General features: G+C 45.5%; 1 protein-coding gene across 2 annotated transcripts in view; it reads right to left on the bottom strand.

Moving 5' to 3' along the window:
• poldip2 (polymerase (DNA-directed), delta interacting protein 2) overlaps window positions 1-25,519 on the bottom strand; it is a 48,278-nt gene that overhangs the window by 6,729 nt on the left and 16,030 nt on the right. The window contains exons 5-11 of one of the 2 annotated variants that reach the window (XM_078224575.1): window positions 25,044-25,119; window positions 21,422-21,529; window positions 18,293-18,429; window positions 14,118-14,144; window positions 12,757-12,882; window positions 9,899-9,978; window positions 778-914 (exon numbers count right to left, since the gene is read on the bottom strand). In XM_078224575.1, coding sequence (XP_078080701.1) covers window positions 785-914; window positions 9,899-9,978; window positions 12,757-12,882; window positions 14,118-14,144; window positions 18,293-18,429; window positions 21,422-21,529; window positions 25,044-25,119 — 684 coding nt within the window. In that variant the 3' untranslated portion in view covers window positions 778-784. The remainder of the gene's footprint in view (window positions 1-777; window positions 915-9,898; window positions 9,979-12,756; window positions 12,883-14,117; window positions 14,145-18,292; window positions 18,430-21,421; window positions 21,530-25,043; window positions 25,120-25,519) is intronic. The other variant, XM_078224576.1, reaches the window with a different exon arrangement.

The following is a 25,519-nucleotide window of genomic DNA, read 5'->3' as shown; positions in this document are numbered from 1 at the left end:
CTTACCAACCACCTCCTTCCAACAAATGCAAATAAATCATCAGTTTCTTTGTCATGCGTCATCCCCTTCCCCTCAGTGCCAATTTAACCTCCTCCCATTCCCATTTCTCCCTCGTACTTCTGCATGCTCTCACGGCAAGTTATAGTGTGGATGCCAGGTACGAGGCCGGTTACAGCACTGCGCTATATCTGAGGATTCATCACTCAGTATGCTGTTCAACAGAAGCAAAGCTAGGAAGTGAGGAATAACTGGAGCTTGGTGGAGAGGTGTAACTCAGGCCCCATTCTAAAGGCAGTTATGGTACACTCTAATATCTTGACTTGACATTATTCTTGAATATACAGCAACATTTACAGCAATTGTGGGAACGGAGAAGGGGAGCTGGTTGGGGAATCCAGGCTGGGGGTCTGGCAGGAATACAACAGCACGAGTTTAATAATTATATCATAGGTTTACACAGGCAGTTCATTATAAATATGAATACAAGAATTTATAAAAGCTAACATAAAAGGTAAGAAAAATGCAATAATAATTTTGTAGACACAAGATTTTAAATGCCTCAGATTCTGAATAAAGCTCTGTTGACCTGCATGTACCACCCTCCAAGTCAAACTTTATTTTAACTAAAGAATCCACTCCAGTTCCTTGCCCTTCCTGCTGATATCTGACTGAGGTAGCTTGGTTACAGCTATATCTAACTCACTGTTGTACCATGGACTGCATTCCCCAATTCCCCCTCCATCGTCTCTATCTATAGTGTGCGCCGGTAGCAGCTACCTCGTGCTCAGGTTAAGGAGGTGAATGGGCCAGGCAAGAACCCATTGGGAGAATCTTCGTTCTTGCTTTCGAGGGAGAATGGTGGAATACGAACATCGAGGAGACTCCGGTTAGCTCTCTCAAAGCGATAGGAACCCCTGTGGAATGCAGAGACAAAGTCAGCCTCTGGAAATGGCTCCCGCCTACTTACAGTCAAGCAGCAACAGCAAGGGAGAGGGGGGAAGGGGATTGGCTGGGTTTAATCTAAAGGAAAGGGTTGTTTCTTCATTCCTTCAGCTAGACAGTGTCAGGTAAATAAACAAATCCCTCTCTAAACCAATCATCCTCCTCACAACTTAATGTGATAAAACATCCCATGGCACTTTACAGGACTAACCAAAAATAAAATTAAAACTGACAAGACAGAATCTAACCATCGCCCCATGGCATCGCCATCGCTGAATTCCCCACTATCTATATCCTGGTGGATACCATTGACCAGAAACTGAACTGGACTAGCCAGGAGCTGGACGGCTAGGAATTGTGACAAGAATAACTCGCCTCTTGACTCCCTTAAGCCTGTCCACCATCTACAGGTCGGAAGTGTGATGGATTACTCTGCACTTGCCTGGATAAATGTAGCTAAAACCTCAAGAGGTTGACACCATGTGGCAGAGTGGTTAGCCCTGCCGCCTCACAGCGCCAGGGACCCAGGTTAGAGTCCCAGCTTGGGTTGCTGTCTGTGCGGAGTCTGCACCTTCTCCCCATGTCTGCGTGGGTTTCCTCTCACAGTCCAAAAGATGTGCTGGTCAGGTGCACTGGCCATGCTAAATTCACCCTCAGTGTACCCAAACAGACACCGGATGTGGCAACTAGGGGATTTTCACAGTAACTTCATTGCAGTGTTAATGTAAGACTACTTGTGATACTAATAAATAAACTTTTTTTTAAAAACCATCCAGTTCAAAGCAGCTCTCTTGATTCCGACACCCATTCCACCACCTTCAACATTCACTCCCTCCAAAACTGACGCAGTGACAGCCAGGTCGGTGTACTATCTACAAGATACATTGCAGCATCTCACAAGGCTCCTCAGACAGCACCTTACACACCAGTAATCTCTACCATCGACAAGGGCAAGGGCGACGGACACACAGGAGGTAGCCATGTGGCCTCATTATCATTGCCACCACTTTTGTTATTCAGACATTTAGACCGAGGCACCGGTTTGCAGATTGTGTGGCACTGGAAGGGCCTGTGCCTACATACACAATTTCAACCCACAGCATTATGAAATGTACTCGGCAAACACACCATACGCTAACACCATTTTCAACACACACACCAACCGATACAGATAAGATTTTTCTTCTGAGCAGATAGGTTCTTGCTGGGTTATGCTTTGATGAACCCCTCCCCCCACTCTATGTGTGAGCTACATGGTGGATATCTACAGGATATTCAACTGTGGGAGCATCACATGCAAGCCCAATTTGTTCAGTGCCTTAAGGCTGCACAATCCGGGATATTCCCGTTAATCAGGGGTAATCCCGTCAATCCCTCACTGATATACAATACGGGATATTCCCGTCAATCCCTCACTGATATACAATCCGGGATATTCCCGTCAATCCCTCACTGGTATACAATCCGGAATATTCCCATCAATCCCTCACTGATATACAATCCGGGGTAATCCCATCAATCCCTCACTGATAATCCAGGATATTCCCGTCAATCAGGGATATTCCCGTCAATCCCTCACTGCTGTACAATCCGGGATATTCCCATCAATCCCACTCTGCTGCTTCAGTTGAGATCTGATAGCTCACACTATGCTGGACATCGTCTGTAATTCAATATCAATCTAGGAGAGTAAAGAGATGGGAAGTATCTGGGAGACCTGACCCCAGGGTAGGATAATGCAATTTGAAGTACCCCCTCAGTGAAACACCCACTAATATAGGAAACATTCACCCTACACTCCACTGACCCAACTACAATACGTCTACATAGGGACTGACTCAGTTCATACAACAGAGACACAGTGTGACCTGGACGTTAACCTTTACACTGAGTGTTCTAGAATATAAAGGAGAACTCTGCTGCAGTGATACAAAGCCCCCATGAGGTCACATTCAAAGCACCATCCAAAGCTCTGGCTCTTCCCTTAGAAAGGTTCTTCCAGCTTTGGAAGGAGTGCAACATGGTGGCTAGCACTGCTGCCTCACAGCGCCAGGGACCCAGGTTCGATTCCGGTCTTGGGTCGCTGTCTGCGTGGAGTTTACTCCTTCTCCCCGTGTCTGCATGGGCTTCCTTCGGGTGCTCCGGTTTCCTCCCACAGTCCAAAAAATGTGCTGGTCAGGTGCATTGGCCATGCTAAATTCTCCCTCAGTGTACCCAAACAGGGGCCGGAGTGTGACGACTAGGGGGATTTTCACAGTAACTTCATGTTACTGTGAAAATGTAAGCCTATTTGTGACACTAATAAATAAACTTTAAATTAAGAAATTCACCAGGATTTTAGCAGAGCTCCAGTGGTTTGGCTTTCTGGGTAGATGGGATAAAAGGGGCTTGTATTCCTGGCAGACAGAGTGAAGCAGTGAGCGGATTGTTGTTTTTAGCATCTTTGGGGTAGATAGAGGGGAAAGCTTTCTGCTGCTGGGAAGTCTAGGGCAAAAGAACATTACCTTAAAATCAGCACCAGGCCGTTCTGGAGAGAAGCTAGGAAACAATTCTTCACGTAAATTTGAAAATCTGCTCCAAAATGAACAGGACACAGAATATAGGGCAGAGAAACAGGCCACACAGTTCAACCATTCCATGCTCCGGTCAAGCTTCCTCGCACATGTCCTCATCCAAATCCACCGTCAGAACCCTCTATTCCCCCCTCCTTCATTGGCTTGTCCAGCTTCCTCTTCAATGTACATGGATTGCTTCAACAGTTCTGTGTTCAGCAAGTTCCACATTCTCAACACTCTTTGGGTAAAGAAGCTTCTTCTGAATTCCCAACTGGATTTCTTGTTCGATGCTAACTCAATTAATCATTTTTAAACCCGAGAAAGGTTTTTGCTAGTTAAGAATAATAAGGGATATGGCATCAACACAGGTGAATTTAAGAAACAGACCAGCCATGCTAAATTGCCCCTTAGTGTCCCAGGATGTGTAGGTTGGGGGATTAGCAGGGTATTACGTGTGGTTATGGGAATGGGGCATGGGTGGGATTGTTGTTGATGTAGACTTGATGGGCCAAATGGCCTCCTTGTGCACTGTAGGGATTCTATGATCCAATTAAATAGCAGAGCAGATTCAAAGGGCTGAACAGGCAAAGAACAGTCCACAATGGCAGGATGTGACTGAATGCTCCCTTATCTTTCCCACTCCGACCTGGAACCCTCCCTTATTCACCAATTCCCTCCTTGATTTTGATCCACATCTCTATCCACCAGCAGATTAATTCTCAGCAATAGTCACTTGAAACTAATGAACAGCTGGGAAGAAATCCACAAAACAGCACTGCACAAGTTAGGAGTAAGTGGCCAGAGGAAACTGGGCTGGAAGATAAGGGAAACCTAATTTGCACAATGAGGATTAAGAGATTGCAGTGGGAAGAATCAGTAGATGACTAACATCTCATACACCTTGTACTCATAGATTGAATCAGAAAACCTCAAATAAAACAGTGAACAGATTTTAAGAGAAAGATTAAGTTAATTCAAACAATGGATGAAGAGATAAGCAAAGCTTCCAGGCTGATGCAAACATTCCCCATGTGAGTAGGGACCATTCATGTCCCACTGGGGAAGGAGATTGATTGTTAACTGATGGCTATGTTGCCGTATCAGTTCAGATAGCGTGCTGCAATGTAAGGATGGCATTACACAGGCACCCTTTCCACAAACATTCACTCCCCCCACCACCAATAGCAGCAGCACGTACCACCTGCATGAGGCACTGCAGAAACCCACCAAGACAGTAGCTTCTATCTCCACCACTATCTAGAAGGACAAGAGCAGCAGGTACCTGGAAACACCACACCTGCAAGTTCCCCTCCAAGTCACTCGCCATCCTGACTGGGAAATATATCATCGTTCCTTCACTGTCGCAGGGTCAAAATTCCAGAAGTCCCTCCCTACCAGCACTGTGGGTATACCTACACCACATGAACTGCAGCGGTTCAGAAAGGCAGCTCATCGCCCCTTCTCAAGGCCAACTAGGGATGGGCAATAAACGCTGGCCTAGCCAGTGACACCCCCATCCCGTGGATGAATAAAAAGCTTGTTCATTGCTGATTGCAGGTAGGTTGCCTGTGAATTGGTTACCCATGTTTATAACAAGGAAAGTAGCTCCTTTGTTTCTCTGTTGAAGGATCTGCTTCCAGCGTGGGGGGAGCTGGTTTTAACCTTCAAGCATGAAGCTCGGTTTCTACCGATCCAGTACAAAGTACGACTTAAAGCTAACGTCAGAACCTGCAATCAAAATACACTGGAAGGACGTCTGCTGATATTTTTGTTGGGTTTGGGATACAGCAAAAAGGACTTGCATTTATGCAGGAACTTTACATATTAAACATCATTCGGTTCAATAGCAGCAAACCTGCCTTTGAAAGTCACTCCAGATATTGTAACACCAGGTTAAAGTCCAACAGGTTTATTTGGTAGCACAAGCTTTCGGAGCAGCCTGTTGGACTTTAACGTGTTGTGAGACTCCTTACTGTGCCTATCCTAGTCCAACACCAGCAACTCCACATCATCACTCCAGATATCAGTACTGCATTGTGCCTCCATTCTGCTTTCGGCTTAGGAACAGACAACTTGTGCCCTCAAGCCCAGAAATGAATTCTGCTCAAAAGACATTACAAAAACAACAGCACAGTGTGGGTGTGCAGACCAGCAAGGAGTGACTGGCTGGGACGCTTTTCTCTTGACAAAGACTGAGGAGAGACCTCAAGGTTGTAAAAAATTTTGAAAGGTTTCAATTGAGCGGATAGAGAGAGAGAATCAATATAAGATAGTCACCAAGAAATCCAAGTGGCAATTCAGGTGGCACAGTGGTTAGCACTGCTGCCTCACAGCACCAGGGACCCGGGTTCCATTCCCGGCTTGGGTCGCTGCCTGTGTGGAGTCTGCATGTTCTCCCTGTTGTCTGCGTGGGTTTCTTCCGGGTGCTCCGGTTTCCTCCCACACTCCAAAGATGTGCAGGTTAGGTGGATTGGCCATGCTAAATTACCTCTTAGTGTCAAGGGGACTAGCTAGGGTAAATGCATGGGGTGATGGGGATAGGGCCTGGGTGGGATTGCAGACTCAATGGGCCAAATGGCCTCCTTCTACACTGCAGAATTCTATGATTTTATATGAAGTTCCCCCGAGAGTGATGAGAATGTGGGACTTGCTCCCACAGAAAGTGACTCAAGTGAACAGTATCGAGATGCATTTAAAGGGAAGCAAGACAAACGTATGAGGGAGATGGGACAGAGAGGCACAATGGGAGATTTAGATGAGGAAGTTCAACTGGAACATTCACTCTGGCATAGGAATGGTTGGACTGATCAGCCTGTTTCTGTGCCCTGTGCAATATGTAACACGTTGGTAGCTAGCATGCAGTATATTGAGAGTTTGTGAGACAACAGAACATTACAGCACAATGAACCTACTCGCTGCCTGCGTGCTGACCTTTGGGAGGTCAAGGAAGCAGTGATAGGTCAGGGGTCCAGACAGAGAGCATTAAACCAAGGCCGTCTATTTTCAGCAATGCCGTTAACTGTGTAAGGAGCAGGTTATAGTGCAAGTCAAAAAGATTCCATTTCTGAAATGATTTTGAAGAATATTATCTATGTTTTAGTGATTTCTATAACAACATGCTCATCACTTATAGCTCCATCCTAGATTAATCCACAAATAACCTGAAATAGCAGCAAGATGGGCTGGACTAGGAAAGAGGCACCATTAAGAGTGTCAGCAATATCAGCTGCTGAAGTGAACCTACAATCAGGAAATAAAGGAATGACATGGTCACCTTGAAAAATAAAATAAGGGAAAGGGCCTCATCCCTCAGCTTAATCATCACATTCATTCTCTACCCATTTGGGAATTACATCACTGAATGAAATGTCATCTTCTGCCCTCCTACGTAAATCTACTCCTACGTATGAGCTCAGCAATGATGGTTCACTGATCAAAGCAAATGACTGGAGGCAGCTTTAGGGAATCGTTCGAGATGATGCCACAATCCGTGACTACCCCAGACCCAGACTTTAAATACCTCCAAGCACCTTGCTGAACAATTAACAGGATGTTCAACACCGTCTGACCTGCATGCTAATTTTGTAAATTGAATTTCTGTTGGGACAGTAATGCTGTTTTGTATACTGCGGCTCACGTAGCTCAGTGTCTGTGGCTATTTCAACTAGCAGCAACATCATAAAGCCACATGCTGGGGTCTATAACCAAACAACAAGTTGCATTTATACAGTGCCTTTATATATCGCCCAGACACTTCACTGGAACATCATCAAAAGCATAAGGAGATTTGGGCAGGGGGTGGGGAGGAGGGCAGGGGTGGGAGGTGTGGGTGAAGGGAGGAGGGTGAGGAGGGAAAGGGAGGGGCGAGAGCAGAGGGAATGAGCACAGAGTGATTTAGGGAAGGCCTTGGCAGCTGATTTGTCAATTGTGAAGGAATTTTAAAATTGGGGATGTTCAGAGATGAGGAAAACACATGGGTTACATGTTATATATGCTGGGGGGTGCAAGTGGAATGTCGGGTAGTCACAATAATTTTTGAAAGAGGCTAGGTGAACCTAAAAGATGGACAGCATACAGGGGAGAGAGCTAGAAGAAAATTACAATAGCTGATAGCATTCTTTTCTATTTAAGCATAGCCAGAGTTGACCTCTCCTCCTGGTCATGAACCATTCCCTCTGGGTGTTCCCCAAACATCTACTTTTGCCCCTTCAGACACATCCTCTGAAAGCACAATATTAGTTTTACAAAGTACACCGAGCTCTCACTCACACCACCTCTCGCACTTCCTCCACTAATTGTGAATTTCGATTTGATTTATTATTGTCACATGTATTAGTATACAATGAAAAGTATTGTTTCTTGCACGCTATACAAAGCATACCGTACATAGAGAAGGAAAGGGGAGTGTGCAGAATGTAGTGTTACAGTCATAGCTCCCACAGTCCGAAAGACGTGCTGGTTAGGTGCATTGGCCAAGCTAAATTCTCCCTCAGTGTACCCGAACAGGCGCCGGAGTGTGGCAATTAGGGGAATTTCACACTAACTTCATTGCAGTGTTAATGTAAGCCTACTTGTGTCACTAATAAATAAACTTTAAACTCAGCTAAGGTGTAGAGAAAGGTGAACTTAACGCAAGGTAAGTCCATTCAAAAGTCTGATGGCAGCAGGGAAGAAGCTGTTCCTGAGTCAGTTGGTACATGTCCTCAGACTTTTGTATCTTTTCCCGATGGAAGAGAGAATGTCCAGGGTGTGTGGGGTCCTTAATTATGCTGACTGCTTTTCCGAGGCAGAGGGAAAAGTAGACAGAGTCAATGGGTGGGAGGCTGGTTTGCGTGATGGATTGGGCTTCATTCACGACCCTTTGTAGTTTTTTGCGGTCTTGGGCAGAGCGGGAGCCCCATACCAAGCTGTGATACAACCAGAACAAGTGCTTTCTATGGTGCATCTGTAAAAGTTGGTGAGAGTTGTAGCTGACATGCCAAATTTCCTTAGTCTTCTGAAAAAGTAGAGACGTTGGTTGGCTTTTGTAACTATAATGTCAGCATGGGGGAACCAGGACAGGTTGTTGGTGATCTGGACATCTATAAACTTGAAGCTCTCAACCATTTCTACTTTGTCCCCATTGATGTAGACAGGGGCATGTTCTCCACTACGCTTCCTGAAGTCGATGACTATCCCCTTCGTTTTGTTGACATTGAGGGAGAGATTTTTGTTGTCGCACCAGATCACTTATCCAACATCCAGTACTACGTAAACAAAGATTTCTCCAACTAAATTTTGGGAAGACTGAAACCATTCTTTTCGATCACCTCTCCAAACTCTGTTCCCCAGTTACCTACGTAGAATAGAATCCCTACAGAAGGATGCCATTTGGACCAATGAGCTTGCACTGACAACAATCCCACCCAGGCCCATGCCCGTAACGCTACGTATTTACCCAGCTAGTCCCCCTGACACTGAGGGGCAATTTAACACAGTCAATCAACCTAACCCGCACATCCTCTCCTAAACCAGTCTGTTAACAACCTTGATGTCATATCTGACTCCAGGGTGAGCTTATGATCACACATTTGCCAAGACCATTTATTTCCACCTCCCTAACATTGCCCACCGTCGCCCCGTCTCAGCTCAACTGCTGACAAAATCCTCAATGGTGCCCTTGTTATCTTTAGACTTGATTATTTCAATGCACTCCAGGCTTGGCGAACTCTTTGACACAGCTTTGGATTATATCTCCTTCAGAGGATTTTGTCATATGTTTGTCAACACTCCTGTGAAGCACCTTGAGATGTTCCATTATGTTAAAGGTGATATAAAAATAAGTTGTTGTTGTAACAGAGTTGTTAAACAATGCTTCAGGCTTCACGAAGCACAACGGCAGAGGGAGCCCTGGACAGAAATTGCTGCAGCTGTGAACTGATTCCATTGGCTTACTGAAGATTCTGGGCATAATTTGAGGTCAATCACTGCAATCACTAACTGTCTCTAATAGCCAGAGAAACATTCCTTAGAACTCCTCCTCCCTTTCGCTAAAGCTACAAGTCTGCAGGTGTGAATTCAGTAATGGAAAGGGCCTCACTCAGATGTTGCCCATCCCTAATTACCCTTGAACTGAGTGTCTCGCTCGGCCATTTCAGAGGGCAGTTGAGAGTCAACCATATTGCTGTGGCTCTGGAGTCACATGTAGGCCAGACCGGGTAAGGACAGCAGATTTCCTTCCCTAAAGGACATTCATGAGCTAGTTAGGTTTTTATGGCACCTCTACAGCACTCTCTCCCCTCATGGTGTTTATAGAGAAACACTCCTCATTTCAGGTGGTCTGCACAATGTGACAGACACGGAGAACCGTGAAGTGACGATTCCAGAGCGGATCTTTACACAACAGTTAACAGGTTACTCACCACATGTGACCACTGGGAGCTTGCAGCGAGACATGGCTACTGTACTGAAACGCTGGCTGCTCCTTTGATAAAACTGGCTCCTGAACAGAGAGACAAAAAAAAAGTTTTTAATCAGAATAGGCACTGAACTCCACATTGGCACCACGTCATCAGGGCAAACCAAGAAAAATCTTAGCAGAGGCCATTCTGTCTGTGCCCATTCTGGACTTCCAAATGAAGTTATCTACTCTTTCTCACCCCATTTCCTGGAATGATAACAATGAATACAAAGAGACGCTCTTTCCTCCATCAGCATTGTTATGTCGGTTGCAGTAAAAGTCCAAGGCAGCTTGCCCCTTGAATGCTTTGCTGAACTCGGCTCCATAGTCCCTGTGGCAATGTATTCCACTACCTTTAACCCAATGTGTGAAAATATTCCTGCGTCTCTGCTGATGTTCCTTAGCCTCTGCCCTCCTGTGACAATTGGCCAAAATAAACTGATTTTAGCTTCTCTGCCATTCACACCCTTTATTCTTTCTATGGGCTGCCATTAGCAGCCTTTTCCCCGGTTTTTGTGGCTATGACTCATCTTTCATTCCCTCACCCTGCAGTGTAAATATCTCCCACTTTCGATGCCTTTTAGCTTTGACAAAGTGTCATCTGGACTCAAAACGTCAGCTCTTTTCTCTCCTTACAGATGCTGCCAGACTTGCTGAGATTTTCCAGCTTGTTCAAATAATTTTTTTGTTTACCTTCTGAAACCAGTTCCAAATTTTAAACCTCATTCGCTCCCTCTCTGCTCCTGTGTGTGTAATCCTGGTTTTCCCTGTCTCATAAAGAACAAAGAACAATACAGCACAGGAACAGCCCTTTGGCCCTCCAAGCCCGCGCCGCTCCCTGGTCCAAACTAGACCATTCTTTTGTATCCCTCCATTCCCACTCATGTCATCACAAGAACCCTCTCAGCCTTCTATCACTCCACTCTACCTACACTGTGCCTTCTCCACGCCATACCTGCTGTACTGACACGCCAACATGTCTTGAAATTCAGGAATTTAATCTCATTATTAAAGTAAATGAATTTAGTTAAGTTTAAGGTGACCACTTAACATTTCAATAGCTAATAACCAGAGGAAAACAATACAATCCCTACAGGCCATTCCACCCATTGAGTGCACCGACCACAATCCCACCCAGACCCTATCCCCATAACCCCATGCATTTAGTCTTGTTAGTCCCCCTGGCAGTAAGGGACAATTTAGCATGGCCAATCCACCTAACCCGCACAATCTTTAGAATGTGGGAGGAAACTGGATCACTTGGACGAAACCCACACAGACACGGGGAGAACATGCAAACTCCGCACAGACAGTCATCCAAGCCGGGAATCGAACCCGGGGTCCCTGGTGCCGTGAGGCAGCAGTGCTAACCACTGTGCCACTGTGTTAAAATCCCGAACAGCACTGTGAATGCACCTATGGATTGCAGAGATTCAAAAAGCGTTTCACTATTACCTTATCAAGGGCAAATAGGGATGGGCAACAAATGCTGGCCTTGCCAGCGACCTCACATCCCAAGAATAAATGTTAAAAATTCCCAGTTTCTAATCTAACCCTTTCTCATCCTCCTACCTCAGACTCCTTCATTATGCAGTGTGTAAATACTTGTACAAGTTCCTTAAAATATACTCCGACATTTGTATTGTCAATGGAAATCCCCTGTAAACCTTGGCACGCAACACCTCCACAATATGAGATACTGAAGCAAAGTGTTTCATTATTCACCCCAACACTCCTTGTGGTAGCGGGTTCCACATTCTCAACATATCGCCCTCTGTTTTGTATTCCCCTCAAGTGGAAATATTATCCCTACATCTACTCTCTGAAACCCCTTCATAAAGAACTCAGGTCTCCCCTCAATCATCTCTTTTCTAAAAGTATTTAGAAGTTTTTAAACTGCTGTCCCAGTAAACTGGGATGGAGCAGAAAGATACATTGCTCCTCAGAACGTGTACTTGATGAGGAAAGGGGGTGATAGAAACAGCTGGTTAGAGGAGCACGTGTGGTGCCTGTCACTGTCTGACTGCTGATAGTGGAGCTGCGCAATTTAAGTGAGATAATCGAGATGCAGCCACAGGACAGAAGGTGACTCCGCGCCCATTGTCCAGTGATAGCCTCTGCAAGACTTGCTCATTAACATTTTAATCCTCTTTCCTGCTGACTCAGACTGTGATGCCACTCAATTAGATTCTCACTGTTTGCAACAACAGGGGGTAAAATACACGCAGCAGGATAATTTATTGCCCAGTGCCCAATTTCAAACATTTACCTGTGAGGCACATTTACATCAAAGTCCAGAGAATTACATTGCCCAAGCTTCTGAAGCATTCCTGTGCTTAATATTCCCAAATTTTACAAGCTCTGACAAAGAGTCATCCTCTGCTCTGCTCTCTCTCACAAGTGTTGTTAAACCTGCTGAGATTTTCCAGCATTTTCTATTTCAGATTCCAGCATCCGCAGTAATTTGCTTTCATATTATTACAAACCTGGAGCCATTCCACACAGTAAGAGTTTTAACAACACCAGGTTAAAGTCCGACAGGTTTATTTGGTAGCAAATACCATTAGCTTTTGGAGCGCTGCTCCTTCGTCAAATCTACAGATTTCCACTCCATCTGACGAAGGAGCAGCATTCCGAAAGCTAATGGTATTTGCTACCAAATAAACCTGTCGGACTTTAACCTGGTGTTGTTAAAACTCTTACTGTGTTTACCCCAGTCCAACGCCGGCATCTCCACATCATGGCCATTCCATACAGGACAGTAAAAGTGTATGGTGGGAATACAGACTGAGCATGAAACAACATTGCACTGATACTCACTCTGCCTACGACTCCTCTCCCCCGCACAGTCTCCAGCGTTCCGGACAGGCTAAAGATTCTCCAATGCCTTTCCCGAAGCTGAACAACTTCTGTCCCGAGGTTTTCCAACCGGATACAGTACCTCCACTGAGGAGAGAGACAGGAAAACAGGCCACAGTCAGACTCTCATTCTGAATCATTGAGTCAGACACCTTTACAAGAGGGGAACATGCCTTAGTGTGACTACCTGTACCTGCTGCTCTTGTACCTCTGCAAATACATGTTGTACCCATTAGGTTCTGCATGCATAAAGCTGCCAGGGTTTGACCGAGAGTTGGAGTACGTAGGAACATAGAACCATTGGATTTAGGGACAGGACTGGGCCATTCAGTAAGATCACGGCTGTTCTGATTGTGGTCTCAATTTCAATGTTCTGTCTGCACTCCCCCACCATAATCCATCAAATATTCATCAAACATAACCTTGATTAAATTCATTGAGCCATTCCGCTTTCTGGGGAAGAGAGTTCCACAGACTAATGGACCCTCAGAGAGAAAACAATTTTTATCTCTATCATAAAAGGGAGACTGCCCTAGTTCTAGTCTCCCCCATAAGAGGAACCATCCTCCCCGTATCCAGCCTATCAAATACCCTCAGGATTTTACACGTTTCAATAAGATAGCCTCTCACTGCTCTAAACTCCAATGGATACAGGCCCAGTCTCTTCAACCTTTCCTCACAAGGTAGCATTTGATGATCAGCCATGATCAAAATGAACGGCGGAGCAGGCTCAAAGGGCCAATGGCCTACTCCTGCTTCTAGTTTCTATGTTCCTATGTTCTATAACCTCTTCTTTCTGCATATGTAGGGAGAGATTTCAGAATTGGAAAGTGAGCTGTGTTTTTTTACTTTTATCATTGCTCCCTCTAGGGGAGAGTGTAGCAAGATTGTTTGTGTAGTTCAGTTCTCAATGTTCTACTGCAAACATGTAACTGAACCCAATTCCACATAGGAGCCCGCAATGGCCTCTCTGGGGCTCATTTCCCTCCTCACCCATTAACCATTACCGTGGCCTTGAGGTGAAATTCAGGGTGCTTTCATGTTGCAAGGGGATGACCTCATCCTGCATCAGCCCCCCTCCCCACCATAACTCTACTTCTCCCCACTCCCAGAAACCAAACCCCTCCCTCCAAACATAACCTTTGCCCTCCCTGGCAACCACCAGGTTGGGTAAAAAACTGAGAAAAGCCCATGTGCACGTATGCAGCATCATCCCCACAGTGTTCTGGCTTTAATCCCCAGTTTAGCTGAGCCGGAATATGTAGTGAAATACTCCATGAGCATTAACACATGTATCATGATTAGAGTGAGCAGGTACTTACCCAGTACACATGGGAATTCTGTGCCTCCTGTAATTTAATAGGATAAAAATTTTAATGAAAAGTCTTTGAAAAGAGTTTGCAACATTTACACAGGATTCTCAGCAGCTATGCTGCAGACTGCACCTTCTTTACACTGAAACATTCACGTGTTAAACCCAGTTACTGAGCTGGTAAAGTTCCTTTGCAAAGTTACTTATGAAGAAGCAGAAGTATCCAAAGGATAGACAAATAGCCACAGGCATTTCCACCTCAGGGAACAAATAACTCTTTGTGCATGCAATGACAATCAACTTTTACCTTTCCAACATCTCCCTCAACCATGTCACATGGTTTGTCTAATATTAGCACCTTTAATAGTGTAAAGAGAACAAAGGTGCTTCACTGGAACATTATCAAACTAAACACGAAACATGACAGATGCTCAATGTGCCTCTGGCTGCTCCAGTTTCCTCCCAAAGCTGCAGGTTAGGTGGATTGGCCACACTAAATTGCCCCTTGGTGTCCAGGCATGTATAGGTTAGGTGGATTGGCCACGCTAAATTGCCCCTTGGTGTCCAGGCATGTATAGGTTAGGTGGATTGGCCACGCTAAATTGCCCCTTGGTGTCCGGGCATGTGTAAGTTGGGTGGATTGGCCATGGCAGATACGCGGGGTTATGGGGATGAGGCAGAGGAGGGGGCCTGGGTGGGACCCTCTTTCGGTGTAGATTCTTGGGGTTCAGGCACCTCAATGCACGGCCATCAATGGTGGAGACGATTAAAAATTGGAGATGTGCAAGAGGCCAGAATTGGAGGAGCGCAGAGATCTCAAAGGGTTGTAGAGATGAAGGAAATTGCAGATACGGAGGGACAAGGCCATGGAGTGATTTGAAAACAAGGTTAAGAATTTTAAAGTTGACGCACGACTGTTGAGCAATGTGTCAATGCAGTCAGTGAGCAAAAGCGACGGGTGAACGGGAAGGGGACTCGCTTAGTTAGGATGTGGGCAGCAGAGTTTTGGACGAGTTCAGCTTTATGGGGAATGGGAAGCCACCAGCCAGAGGTTTGTTGGGAAAAGTTTTGACTCAACTTTCAGTCACCTTCTCATGGCTCAGCTTGTGTTCCACCATCTATCGCCTCAAGTGAAGTTTCACAGAGACATTTTTCACATTACAAATGCAAATTGCTGCTTTTTAAAGTTTATTTTAAGTTTATTTATTAGTGTCACAAGTAGGCTTACATTATCACTGCAATTAAGTTCCTGTGAAAATCCCCTAATCGCCACACTCCAGTACCTGTTCAGGTACACTTAACCAGCGCATCTTTCAGACTGTGGGAGGAAACTGGAGCATCCGGAGGGAACCCACGCAGACACGGGGAGAACGTGTAGATTCCACACAGACAGTGACCTAAGCCAGGCATCGAACCCGGGTCCCTGGCGCTGTGAGGTAGCAGTGCTAACCACTGTGCCACCGGGTCATCCTGCTGTCGTCCTACTAGTTCCCCAATCCACACATACCAAGTTCGATTCTTCGAATGCAATAATAAATAAATGTCTTTCCTTAAATAGAAGGGACCAAAATTTCACACAGTATTCACGGCATGGTCTCACCAAAGCCCCACAACAATTAAAGCAAGATTTCTTTATTCTTGTACTCAAATTCCCTGACAAGATAACTAATGTAAATATATTTAAGAAGGGGGACAGAATATGTCCAGGGAGTTATAGACCAGACAGCTTAATATCTGTGAAAAGAAAAATAATGGAATCTGAAAAAGTAATGGAATTTTACAAAAGGAGAGAATAGTAAAACATCTAGAAACAAGAAGTATAATAATGAATAGTGAGCATGGATTTCAAAGAGGAAGATCTCATTTGACCAACCTTATTGAATTTTTTGAGGAGTTAACAGGGAGAGAGCAGGTAATGGTAAAATAGTAGATACAATTTATCAGGGTTTTCAAAAGGCCTTTGATAAGGTGCACCTTAATAGATTAATGAATAAAATCAGAGAGTGTGAAGCCCGGGACAAGAGACAGAATGAATTTCGAGACAGAAAGCAGAGAGTGGGAGTAAATGGTAGTTATTCAGAGTGGTAGAAGGTGGGAAGCGATGTCCCACATGGATCAGTGCTGGAACCACCACTGTTCACAAACACAATTTCTAAATGTGCGGGTGACACTGAATTGGGGGCTGGAGATAAGTCAATTCTCAGAAGGGCAGTAACAAATTACAGGAGGAAAAACACTTGCAAAATTGGCATCTAATTGACAAATAAAATTCACAGATGATGTGAATGTATGCATTTTGGTAGGAAGAATAGGGAGGTCACTTATTGAAAAGTGCGAGTTTAGGTAGAGAAGAACAAAGGAATCTCCAAGCAGAAATACAGCAATCACTAAATGCTGTACCACAGATTACCATGCCCATTAAAAAAACAAAGCAAACACCAGGTCTTATTTCTAAGGAATAGAATTGGAAATAAAGGGAGCTATGCTACACCTGCATTGAACTTGGTTGGAACACAAGTCTACTTTGGTCACCATATTATACAAAGAATACAGGAGGCACTGGAGAGAAGACCCCACCTCCCTTGCCAATTAGGATTCTGGATGAGACTTACAAGTTAAAAAATACATAGGAACATAGAAATTAGGAGCAAAAGTCAGCAAATTCAGCTTTTTGAGCCTGCTCCACCATTCAATCAGATCATGGCTGATCTCCCCCTGGTCTCAAGTCCATCTCCCCACCTGTTCCCCATATCCCTTTATCCCTTTTTTTATTAGAAATATATCCATCTCCTTCTTGAAACCATTCAATGATTCGCACTATGGGACAGCGAGTTCCACAAATTCACCACCCTCTGGGAGAAATAGTTCCTCTTCATCTCAGTTTTAAATCTACCGCCTCTCAGCCTATACCTGTGACTTCTTGTTCGAGATTGTCCCATTAGAGGAAACATTTGGTCAACATTTACTTTATATCAATCCCTTTTAAAATTTTATATACCTTGATCAGATCCCCCCTCATCCTTCTAAACTTCTTCTAAACTCCAGTGAGTACAAGCCCAAACTGTTTAATCTCTCCTCGTATGTCAGCTCCCTCATCCCCGGAATCAATCTGGTGAACCTCCTCTGAACTGCCTCCAATGCCACCACATCCTTCCTCAAATAAGGAGGCCAAAACTGGACTCAACTCCAGATGTGGTTTCACCAACACCTGATACAATTGCAACAACACTTCTCTACTCTTATACTGCAGTCCCTTTGCAACAAACGCCAACATCCCATTTGCTATTTTTATTACGTGCTGCACCTGATACCGACTTTCTGTGATTCATGAACACAGACACCCAGATCCCTCTGCCCGGACACATTTTGAATCTGCTTTCCAATTAGGTAATAACTTGCCTCTTTTTTTTCTGTCAAAGTGGATAACCTCACACTTATCCACATTAAACTCAATCCTTGTGTTCAAACATTAAACTCAAAAACAAACAATATTCGATTCTTAGAAAGTTATTTAAAAATTCCCTCATCTCACTAAACTTCCACACTCATTTAGATAGTCACCAAGAAATCCAATCAGGAATTCAGAAGAAACCTCTGAAGTGTGGAACTCACTCACACAGGACGTGGTTGAGGAGAATAGTGTAGATGCATTGAAGGGGAACATGGACAAAACATGAAGCAGGAGGAAATCAAGGGATGGAGATGCTCGTTTTGATGAGGAAGGGTGGAAGGAGGCTCAAGTAGACTTGTTGGACCAAATAGTCTGTTTCTGTGCCACAGATTGTATGTGATGTAAATCAGCAGACAGAGATGTCAACAAGCACTGGCATTGGCACTATAAGTTGAGTAGCCTCTCTCTGTGCTGTATCAGTCTCCGATCCAAACACAGTTTCAGTCGTCACCACCATGCAAGAGGGTGAGTGAGAGTGAGAAATAAGCAAGGCCTGTGATGTGAACAGTTGAATGAATCATTGACGAGTCATGACTACAGTATGTACTGAGCAACACAGATATTGGGATCAGACCGGATAAGAGTCACCTTTGACCAATTTCACACAAAACCAATTCATAGACATGGCACTAAACTGACAACTGCAAAATGGGAAACATCTATCAGCCGGTTTCAATTAAACATCGTTAACATTAACAGCAGGTGTGTCCTGCAAGCAGACCAGATAACCTTACCCGCATGCCCATGTAGAAAGGTATGACTGTGACCCGGATGTTCTCTGTTGTTTCTCGATGTACATCAGACAGCTCTAACCAGGGATGGTTCTTCTCCTGCCAGGCACGTAATGTGTCTCTGGCTACAAATGGCAAAGCTTGTGGGTGAAATGGTGCAATATTTTAAATCCAAATCTACATCAGCACAAACCAATTAGACGATGCAAACCAACTGAACAATAGTCAGTTTTCTCAGCTTTTTAAGAAATTAATTAGTGGAGTGAGAGTGTCACTGGCTAGGCCTGCATTGCCCTGAGAAGGAAGTGGTTAGGCATTGCTGCCCAAGTATTCACACTTGCTGGGGTATTTGCACAGATACTGGAACCCTCCTCTAACTCACCCATGCACCCATTCCTCATGTTTAAACCTTGACACTGTGCGATCAGGATACTGGAACTTTCTAAGACTATCTGATAGTGACCAAGAGAGGAATATGACTGGTTTTCTTCAGAGCTTAGTGCTGATGTTGATAACCTTAGTCCATGTTGCCCTGGCTGAAACTGGTTACAATAGCTTACTAGAGGTCAAATCTGGGACATTCACCGAGGTTTGTGTGAGCCAGCATTAATGCCAGCTGGGTGATTTCACCAGATTCAAATGCATAGAAGTAAAGAAACTCTTCAAGGAATCCGGATAGCACAATTGTTTAGACAATATGGTGGCATTTGAGCCTCTCGGTGGTAGTTCAGTAAAGGAGACAAGAGTTCAGCTTCTTCATAAACTACCTTTATTTCTTTGATCCAACTCTCCTTCAACAAATAGTGCCACCTGTGGCCCCTTTATATATCAGTCACTTCTCTTGAATAATTGACATTAAATTAGGAATCAATTGAAAGGTCTGTTAACCCATTACTAACAGCTGGGATTTCCCAGTCCCGCCATTTTGGCTGCTCCCCAGATTTTCTAGACCCACTTGCAGTGATTCCCGCCACGGGCAAGACCGGAAAATCCAGGCCTATGCCTTTCATGTCAAACCAAGTTCATCTCCTGCACAGGCAGTCTGAAATAGGCCAAAGTGAAATAAACTTGAGGCATTTTCAGTCCAATTCCTAGTCAACATGAGCATCCGACACCACACTGCCTCCGACACGACAGCACTTGGCAATGTCAGAGAGGCTATTGTTGTGGGCTTTGGGAAATGCAGTTGAGGATGCTCTAAGGATGGGGATGAGGTTTATTGTTGGGACAGCAGAGAGGAACATCTTCTACACTGCTGGTTATATCTGTCCAGGGACCTCTAGCTGGGAAGACTGGCTACCGGAAAGGAGGGGAGTTTTCCAGCAGCAATGTCCCTCATCCTAAAGAGCACAACATTGGTATTCACAGCCTGCGTACAGCAAACAGCCTCATCATTCCTGCTAGAAATGCCTCACAGCACTCAACATACAATTCATCATTACAGAAAGGCAGTAACCTGGAGAGATCGCACAAACCCCAAGCAGCTAAACAGCCAGCTAATCTGCTTCGAATGGTACTGTTTGAGAAAGGAACCTTAACTTGGACACCCGCTGAATTTTAGGTTCTTTCAATTAAATTCCATGGAATTTGTATGATCCTCGTAAGCAGATTGACAGTGCCTTGGTTCAATGTCTTAAGTAACCTCCGACGGTGCAGCCCTTCCCAATCATCCACCCAACATCTCCGACAGAGCAGCGCAGTCCCAGTCCTGTCACTCCGACAGAGCAGCGCAGTCCCAGTCCTGTCGCTCCGACAGTGCAGCGCAGTCCCAGTCCTGTCGCTCCGACAGTGCAGCGCAGTCCCAGTCCTGTCGCTCCGACAGTGCAGCGCAGTCCCAGTCCTGTCGCTCCGACAGTGCAGCGCAGTCCCAGTCCTGTCGCTCCGACAGAGCAGCGCAGTCCCAGTCCTGTCGCTCCGACAGAGCAGCGCAGTCCCAGTCCTGTCGCTCCGACAGTGCAGCGCAGTCCCAGTCCTGTCGCTCCGACAGTGCAGCGCAGTCCCAGTCCTGTCGCTCCGACAGTGCAGCGCAGTCCTGTCGCTCCGACAGTGCAGCGCAGTCCCAGTCCTGTCGCTCCGACAGTGCAGCGCAGTCCCAGTCCTGTCGCTCCGACAGTGCAGCGCAGTCCCAGTCCTGTCGCTCCGACAGTGCAGCGCAGTCCCAGTCCTGTCGCTCCGACAGAGCAGCGCAGTCCCAGTCCTGTCGCTCCGACAGAGCAGCGCAGTCCCAGTCCTGTCACTCCGACAGTGCAGCGCAGTCCCAGTCCTGTCGCTCCGACAGTGCAGCGCAGTCCCAGTCCTGTCGCTCCGACAGAGCAGCGCAGTCCCAGTCCTGTCACTCCGACAGAGCAGCGCAGTCCCAGTCCTGCCGCTCCGACAGAGCAGCGCAGTCCCAGTCCTGTCTCTTTGACAGAACAGCGCAGTCCCAGTCCTGCCGCTCCGACAGAGCAGCGCAGTCCCAGTCCTGTCTCTTTGACAGAACAGCGCAGTCCCAGTCCTGTCGCTCCGACAGTGCAGCGCAGTCCCAGTCCTGTCGCTCCGACAGTGCAGCGCAGTCCCAGTCCTGTCGCTCCGACAGAGCAGCGCAGTCCCAGTCCTGTCGCTCCGACAGTGCAGCGCAGTCCCAGTCCTGTCGCTCCGACAGAACAGCGCAGTCCCAGTCCTGTCGCTCCGACAGTGCAGCGCAGTCCCAGTCCTGCCGCTCCGACAGAACAGCGCAGTCCCAGTCCTGTCGCTCCGACAGTGCAGCGCAGTCCCAGTCCTGCCTGTCCGATGGTGGAGAACTCCCTCAGTCCTGCAATGGATTGTCTGATAGTATTTGCTCTAGTTCCAGAGGGAGGTTTGAAGCCACAAACCTTTAACTCTGCGTGGGCAGGAGAGACAGCATCCTAAGCTGAACCAAGCTATAGTCTCTCTGGAAATCACTTCTGCCCCTCCCATTTCAGACCACCTTATTTATAAACAGTTCTCTTCTCTCATCTTCAATTTGGTGCCCACACATTACACAGCAATGTGAATGCTGCAAATCTAACAATTACAGCCCATTTGCATAACTACACAAAGAAACTCACAGCATCAAAAGCAAGAACATGCAAAGCAGACACGTAACTGTTTGCAGACTGATTTCAGACATACCTTTTGCAGGGTCATAGGAGAGAAATCTTTCGAATAACTCGTGCTGAATGGGGTTTCTATCTGAGGAGCTGTAAGGCAGGATGTCTTCATGGCTCACGTAGTCTAAACCTAACACAAGACAAATGTTCACATCTTATAAACAGACCCATAGTCTTTACCTGCTTTGGTTAGCGTGTTGTGACTCAATGGTTTCACTTTGCAAATTCCTCCAGCTATATCAAAACCAGATGTGAAAATCAGAATGCCAGCCCATCCTGCAGCTTCCGGCCCTTCCCAATAAAACCACATAGCACCAAATGTAGCAAAGTTGAGGCATTGCTGGAGCTGGAGCCAACACACTGGGGTGATGGGTGAATGGGACCTGTGTGATCTAGCACACAAGCAGCACTGTTCCGAACGAATGCAACCTTGTGAATGTATTGATTCTATCCGACTGACACTTCCAAAGGTGGCGATAGTCTCTCCTATGACCATTTGACGGGGAGGGTAGTATAGAATTCTTAGTTTGAGGCCTTTCATTTTAGTTTTACTATAATAAATAGACTCAGTTAAGGTAGTTATAAAGTGCCTTATATATAGTCAGAATTCACAATGTGCCTGGAACAAAATATGCAAAGGTATTATAAACTGTACAACCATGAATTAACCAAGTATTATAAGTTTAAACTGTATTTTTAATACATATGTATTGTGCGCCTTGGTCAACTTCGTTCTGAATGCAGCATGATGGGAAACACAGTGATAAACAGGCTAACTTCTTTCAATACAATGGAGCACAGAAAGGCAGCTTCTCTTGTCTGTTTTTGGACATGCGAAAACAAGTTTAATCATAGGCCTGCTATTTAAGGGAGTAAATTCATTCATGGGTAGCGAGGCTGGAGCAGTCTCTCAAGCTCATAAAGGCGGCCCTGGTTCCAGCGAAAGAGTGACTCCTTTCACCAATTAAAAATCACAGATGTTAACTATGGCCTTGGTTACCGGAATTGACGTGGGTTAGGTTTCCTAGGTAATGGGGGAGGAGCCTACATGGGCAATAAGCTAATAAGCTCCTATTCCTATTGACAGGTGGAACGTTATTGGCTAAGGTAATAATGTCTAATATCGTGATTGGACCCTGCAGTCTGATTGACAAGACTGGGTGGGATATTGAAATGTTCAGAATAATATAATCTTACCTAGCAATATTAGCTCAGAGTCAACCCTCATTGACTGTGTCTCCCTCCTGATGCATGCATTAGCAAATAAATTCCTTTTCATTCTTTAACTATATACTATCTTTTGCAGTCTATGTATTGGTTGAGTGAGGTCAACTATATACAGGGCACCCCAGGGGACACCTCAGAAAATTGCTCATACACCATTCCTCAAATAAGACCCTACATGGTTTGGGTCCACAGGCTATTCAACTTGGAGGTATCTCACAATTTAGTTTGAATGTCCAGTCGTGGCGTGGACAGAAAACTGGAATAGTAAGCCAAGCCGATTTCCCCTCACTGTTCTGGGGGTATTAAAGCTGCCCAGTTGATTTCAGCTAATTAACAACAACATGGCAGGACAGCTTAGTCGAGTAGAATGTGTATCCTGTAATATGTGCAAGTCACGAATGCGACCAGCGTTCTGGACAACTATACGTGCAGGAAGTGCTGCCAATTGCAGAAACCTGGACTCGAAGTTTCACAGCTCGAGCAGCAGCTGGGGTCACTGTGGCAGATCCACAAGGCTGAGAGCGATGTGGATAGCACGTTCAGTGAGGTGCTCACACTGCAGCTTAATAGCCTGGAAGCAGAGAGGAAATGGGTGACCACCAGGCAGTCTAAGAGAGCTAGGCAGGTCATGCAAGAGTCCCTGGAGTCCTGCTCAGCAATTAGTTTTCTGTTTTGGAAGATGGTTATAGTGTCATAGAGGTTTACAGCATGGAACTTGTCCATGCCGCCCAATTTTTACAATTAGGCTAGTTCCAATTGCCCACGTTTGGCCCATATCCCTCTATACCCATCTTATCCATGTAACTATCTAAATGCTTTTTAAAAGACAAAATTGTACCCGCCTCTAATACTGCCTCTGGCAGCTTGTTCCAGGCACTCACCACCCTCTGTGAATAAATTGCCCCTCTGGACCCTTTTGTATCTCTCCCCTCTCACCTTAAACCTATGCTCTCTAGTTTTAGACTTCCCTACCTTTGGGAAAAGATATTGACTATCTAGCTGATCTATGCCCCTCATTATTTTATAGACCTCTATAAGGTCACCCCTCAGCCTTCTACGCTGCAGAGAAAAAAGTCCCAGTCTATCCAGCCTCTCCTTAAAACTCAAACCATCAAGTCCTGGTAGCATCCTAGTAAATCTTTTCTGCACTCTTTCTAGTTTAATAATATCCTTTCTATAATAGGGTGACCAGAACTGCACACAGTATTCCAAGTGTGGCCTTACCAATGTCTTGTACAACTTCAACAAGACGTCCCAACTCTTGCATTCAATGTTCTGACCAATGAAACCAAACGTGCCTGTCAGTATTGGGACCCTTGCTTTACCTGATATATATCATTGATCTGGATCTTGGTGTGCAGGGGACAATTTAGGGAATACACAAAACTTGGAAGTATTGTAAACCATGAAGAGAACAGTGTAGAACTTCAACAGACAGGCAGGTTGGTGGAGTGGGCAGACAGGTGGCAGATGAAGTTCAATCCGGAAACGTGTGATTTTAAAAAATCTTTAATGGGATATGGGCGACGCTGGCAAGACCAGCATTTCTTGCCCATCTCCAATTGCCTTTGTGGGGACATTTCTTTTTTAAAGAATCAACCACATTGCTGTGGATCTGGAGTCACATGTAGGCCAAATCAGGTAGGATGGCGGATTTCCTTCCCAAAAGGAAATTAGGGAACCAGATGGGTTTTTACAACAATCAGCAATGGTTTCACGGTCATCAATAGATTCTTAATTCCAGATGTTTGTTTCATTGAATTCAAATTTCACCATCTGCCACGGTGAGATCTGAACCCTCGTCCAGTGATAATACCACTACCTCCTCTAACATGATGCACTTTAACAGGAAGAACATGGAGAGACAATATAAAATAAGGGATAAAGTTCTTAAAGGGGTGCAGGAGCAGAAGGGCCTGAGTGTACATGTGCGTAGAATACTGAAGGTGGTGGGATAGGTGGAGAAAGCAGTTAGTAAAGCATGTGGCATCCAAGGCTTTATTGCTAGAGATATAAAGTACAAGAGCAAAGCAGTTATGCTGAACTTATACAAGACACTAGTTAGACCTCAGCTGGAATATTGTGAACAGTTCTGGGTGTCACACTGTAGAAAGTATGTGAATGACTGGGGAGTGCAGAAGGTGTTCATAAGAATGGTTCGTGCTCATAAAAGGATCGGGAACAAGTGGGCACAGATTTAAAGTGACTTGCAAAAGAAACAAATGTGATGTGAAAAAAACTTTGTCAGAGTGAGTGGTTGGGGTCCGGAATGTAAGGTGGAGGCAGGTTCGATCGAGGCATCAAGCCAGTGCAGACACAATGGGCTAACTGACTTCCTCCGGCACTGTAATAACTGTGAATCTGCAAACCTGGGGCCCTCCTGCTTTTGCACCATAAACAAAAGATCACCATTTTACCTGGAATCGCATAAAGAGCTCTGCTGTCATCATGATTTGCGAGAAAGGTCACTGCTTCAGTCTGCGACCTCTGAGACTACAAGAGGAAAACACACATTTAATTACTCGGAGAAAAATACAAGATAATGGCAGCTGAGTTTACTGCTCCTGGCATACCAAAGATTACCAACTCCAACCCAACATTACCTGAATGCCAACGGAAAAATAACAATTGCCCCTCTGTTAATTCAGGTCCCCCCTCCATGTTGTGTTGCAAAATGAATCCCACAAGCATTAATTTCCCCTCAGCCACAATACATCCCCACCCCAATTCCCACATTCCCCCGACACCCACATCCCCAATTCCCACATTCCCCCGACACCCAAATCCCCAATTCCCACATTCCCCCGACACCCACATCCCCCGACACCCACATCCCCAATTCTCTCTACAGCACCAATTCTCATCGAGCCCCACCCGATTCCTCTCCCCTCCC

Source organism: Mustelus asterias, chromosome 12 (assembly GCF_964213995.1).
Source record: "Mustelus asterias chromosome 12, sMusAst1.hap1.1, whole genome shotgun sequence".
Lineage (NCBI taxonomy): Eukaryota > Metazoa > Chordata > Chondrichthyes > Carcharhiniformes > Triakidae > Mustelus > Mustelus asterias.
This window is presented reverse-complemented; position numbering and strand designations above follow the sequence as displayed.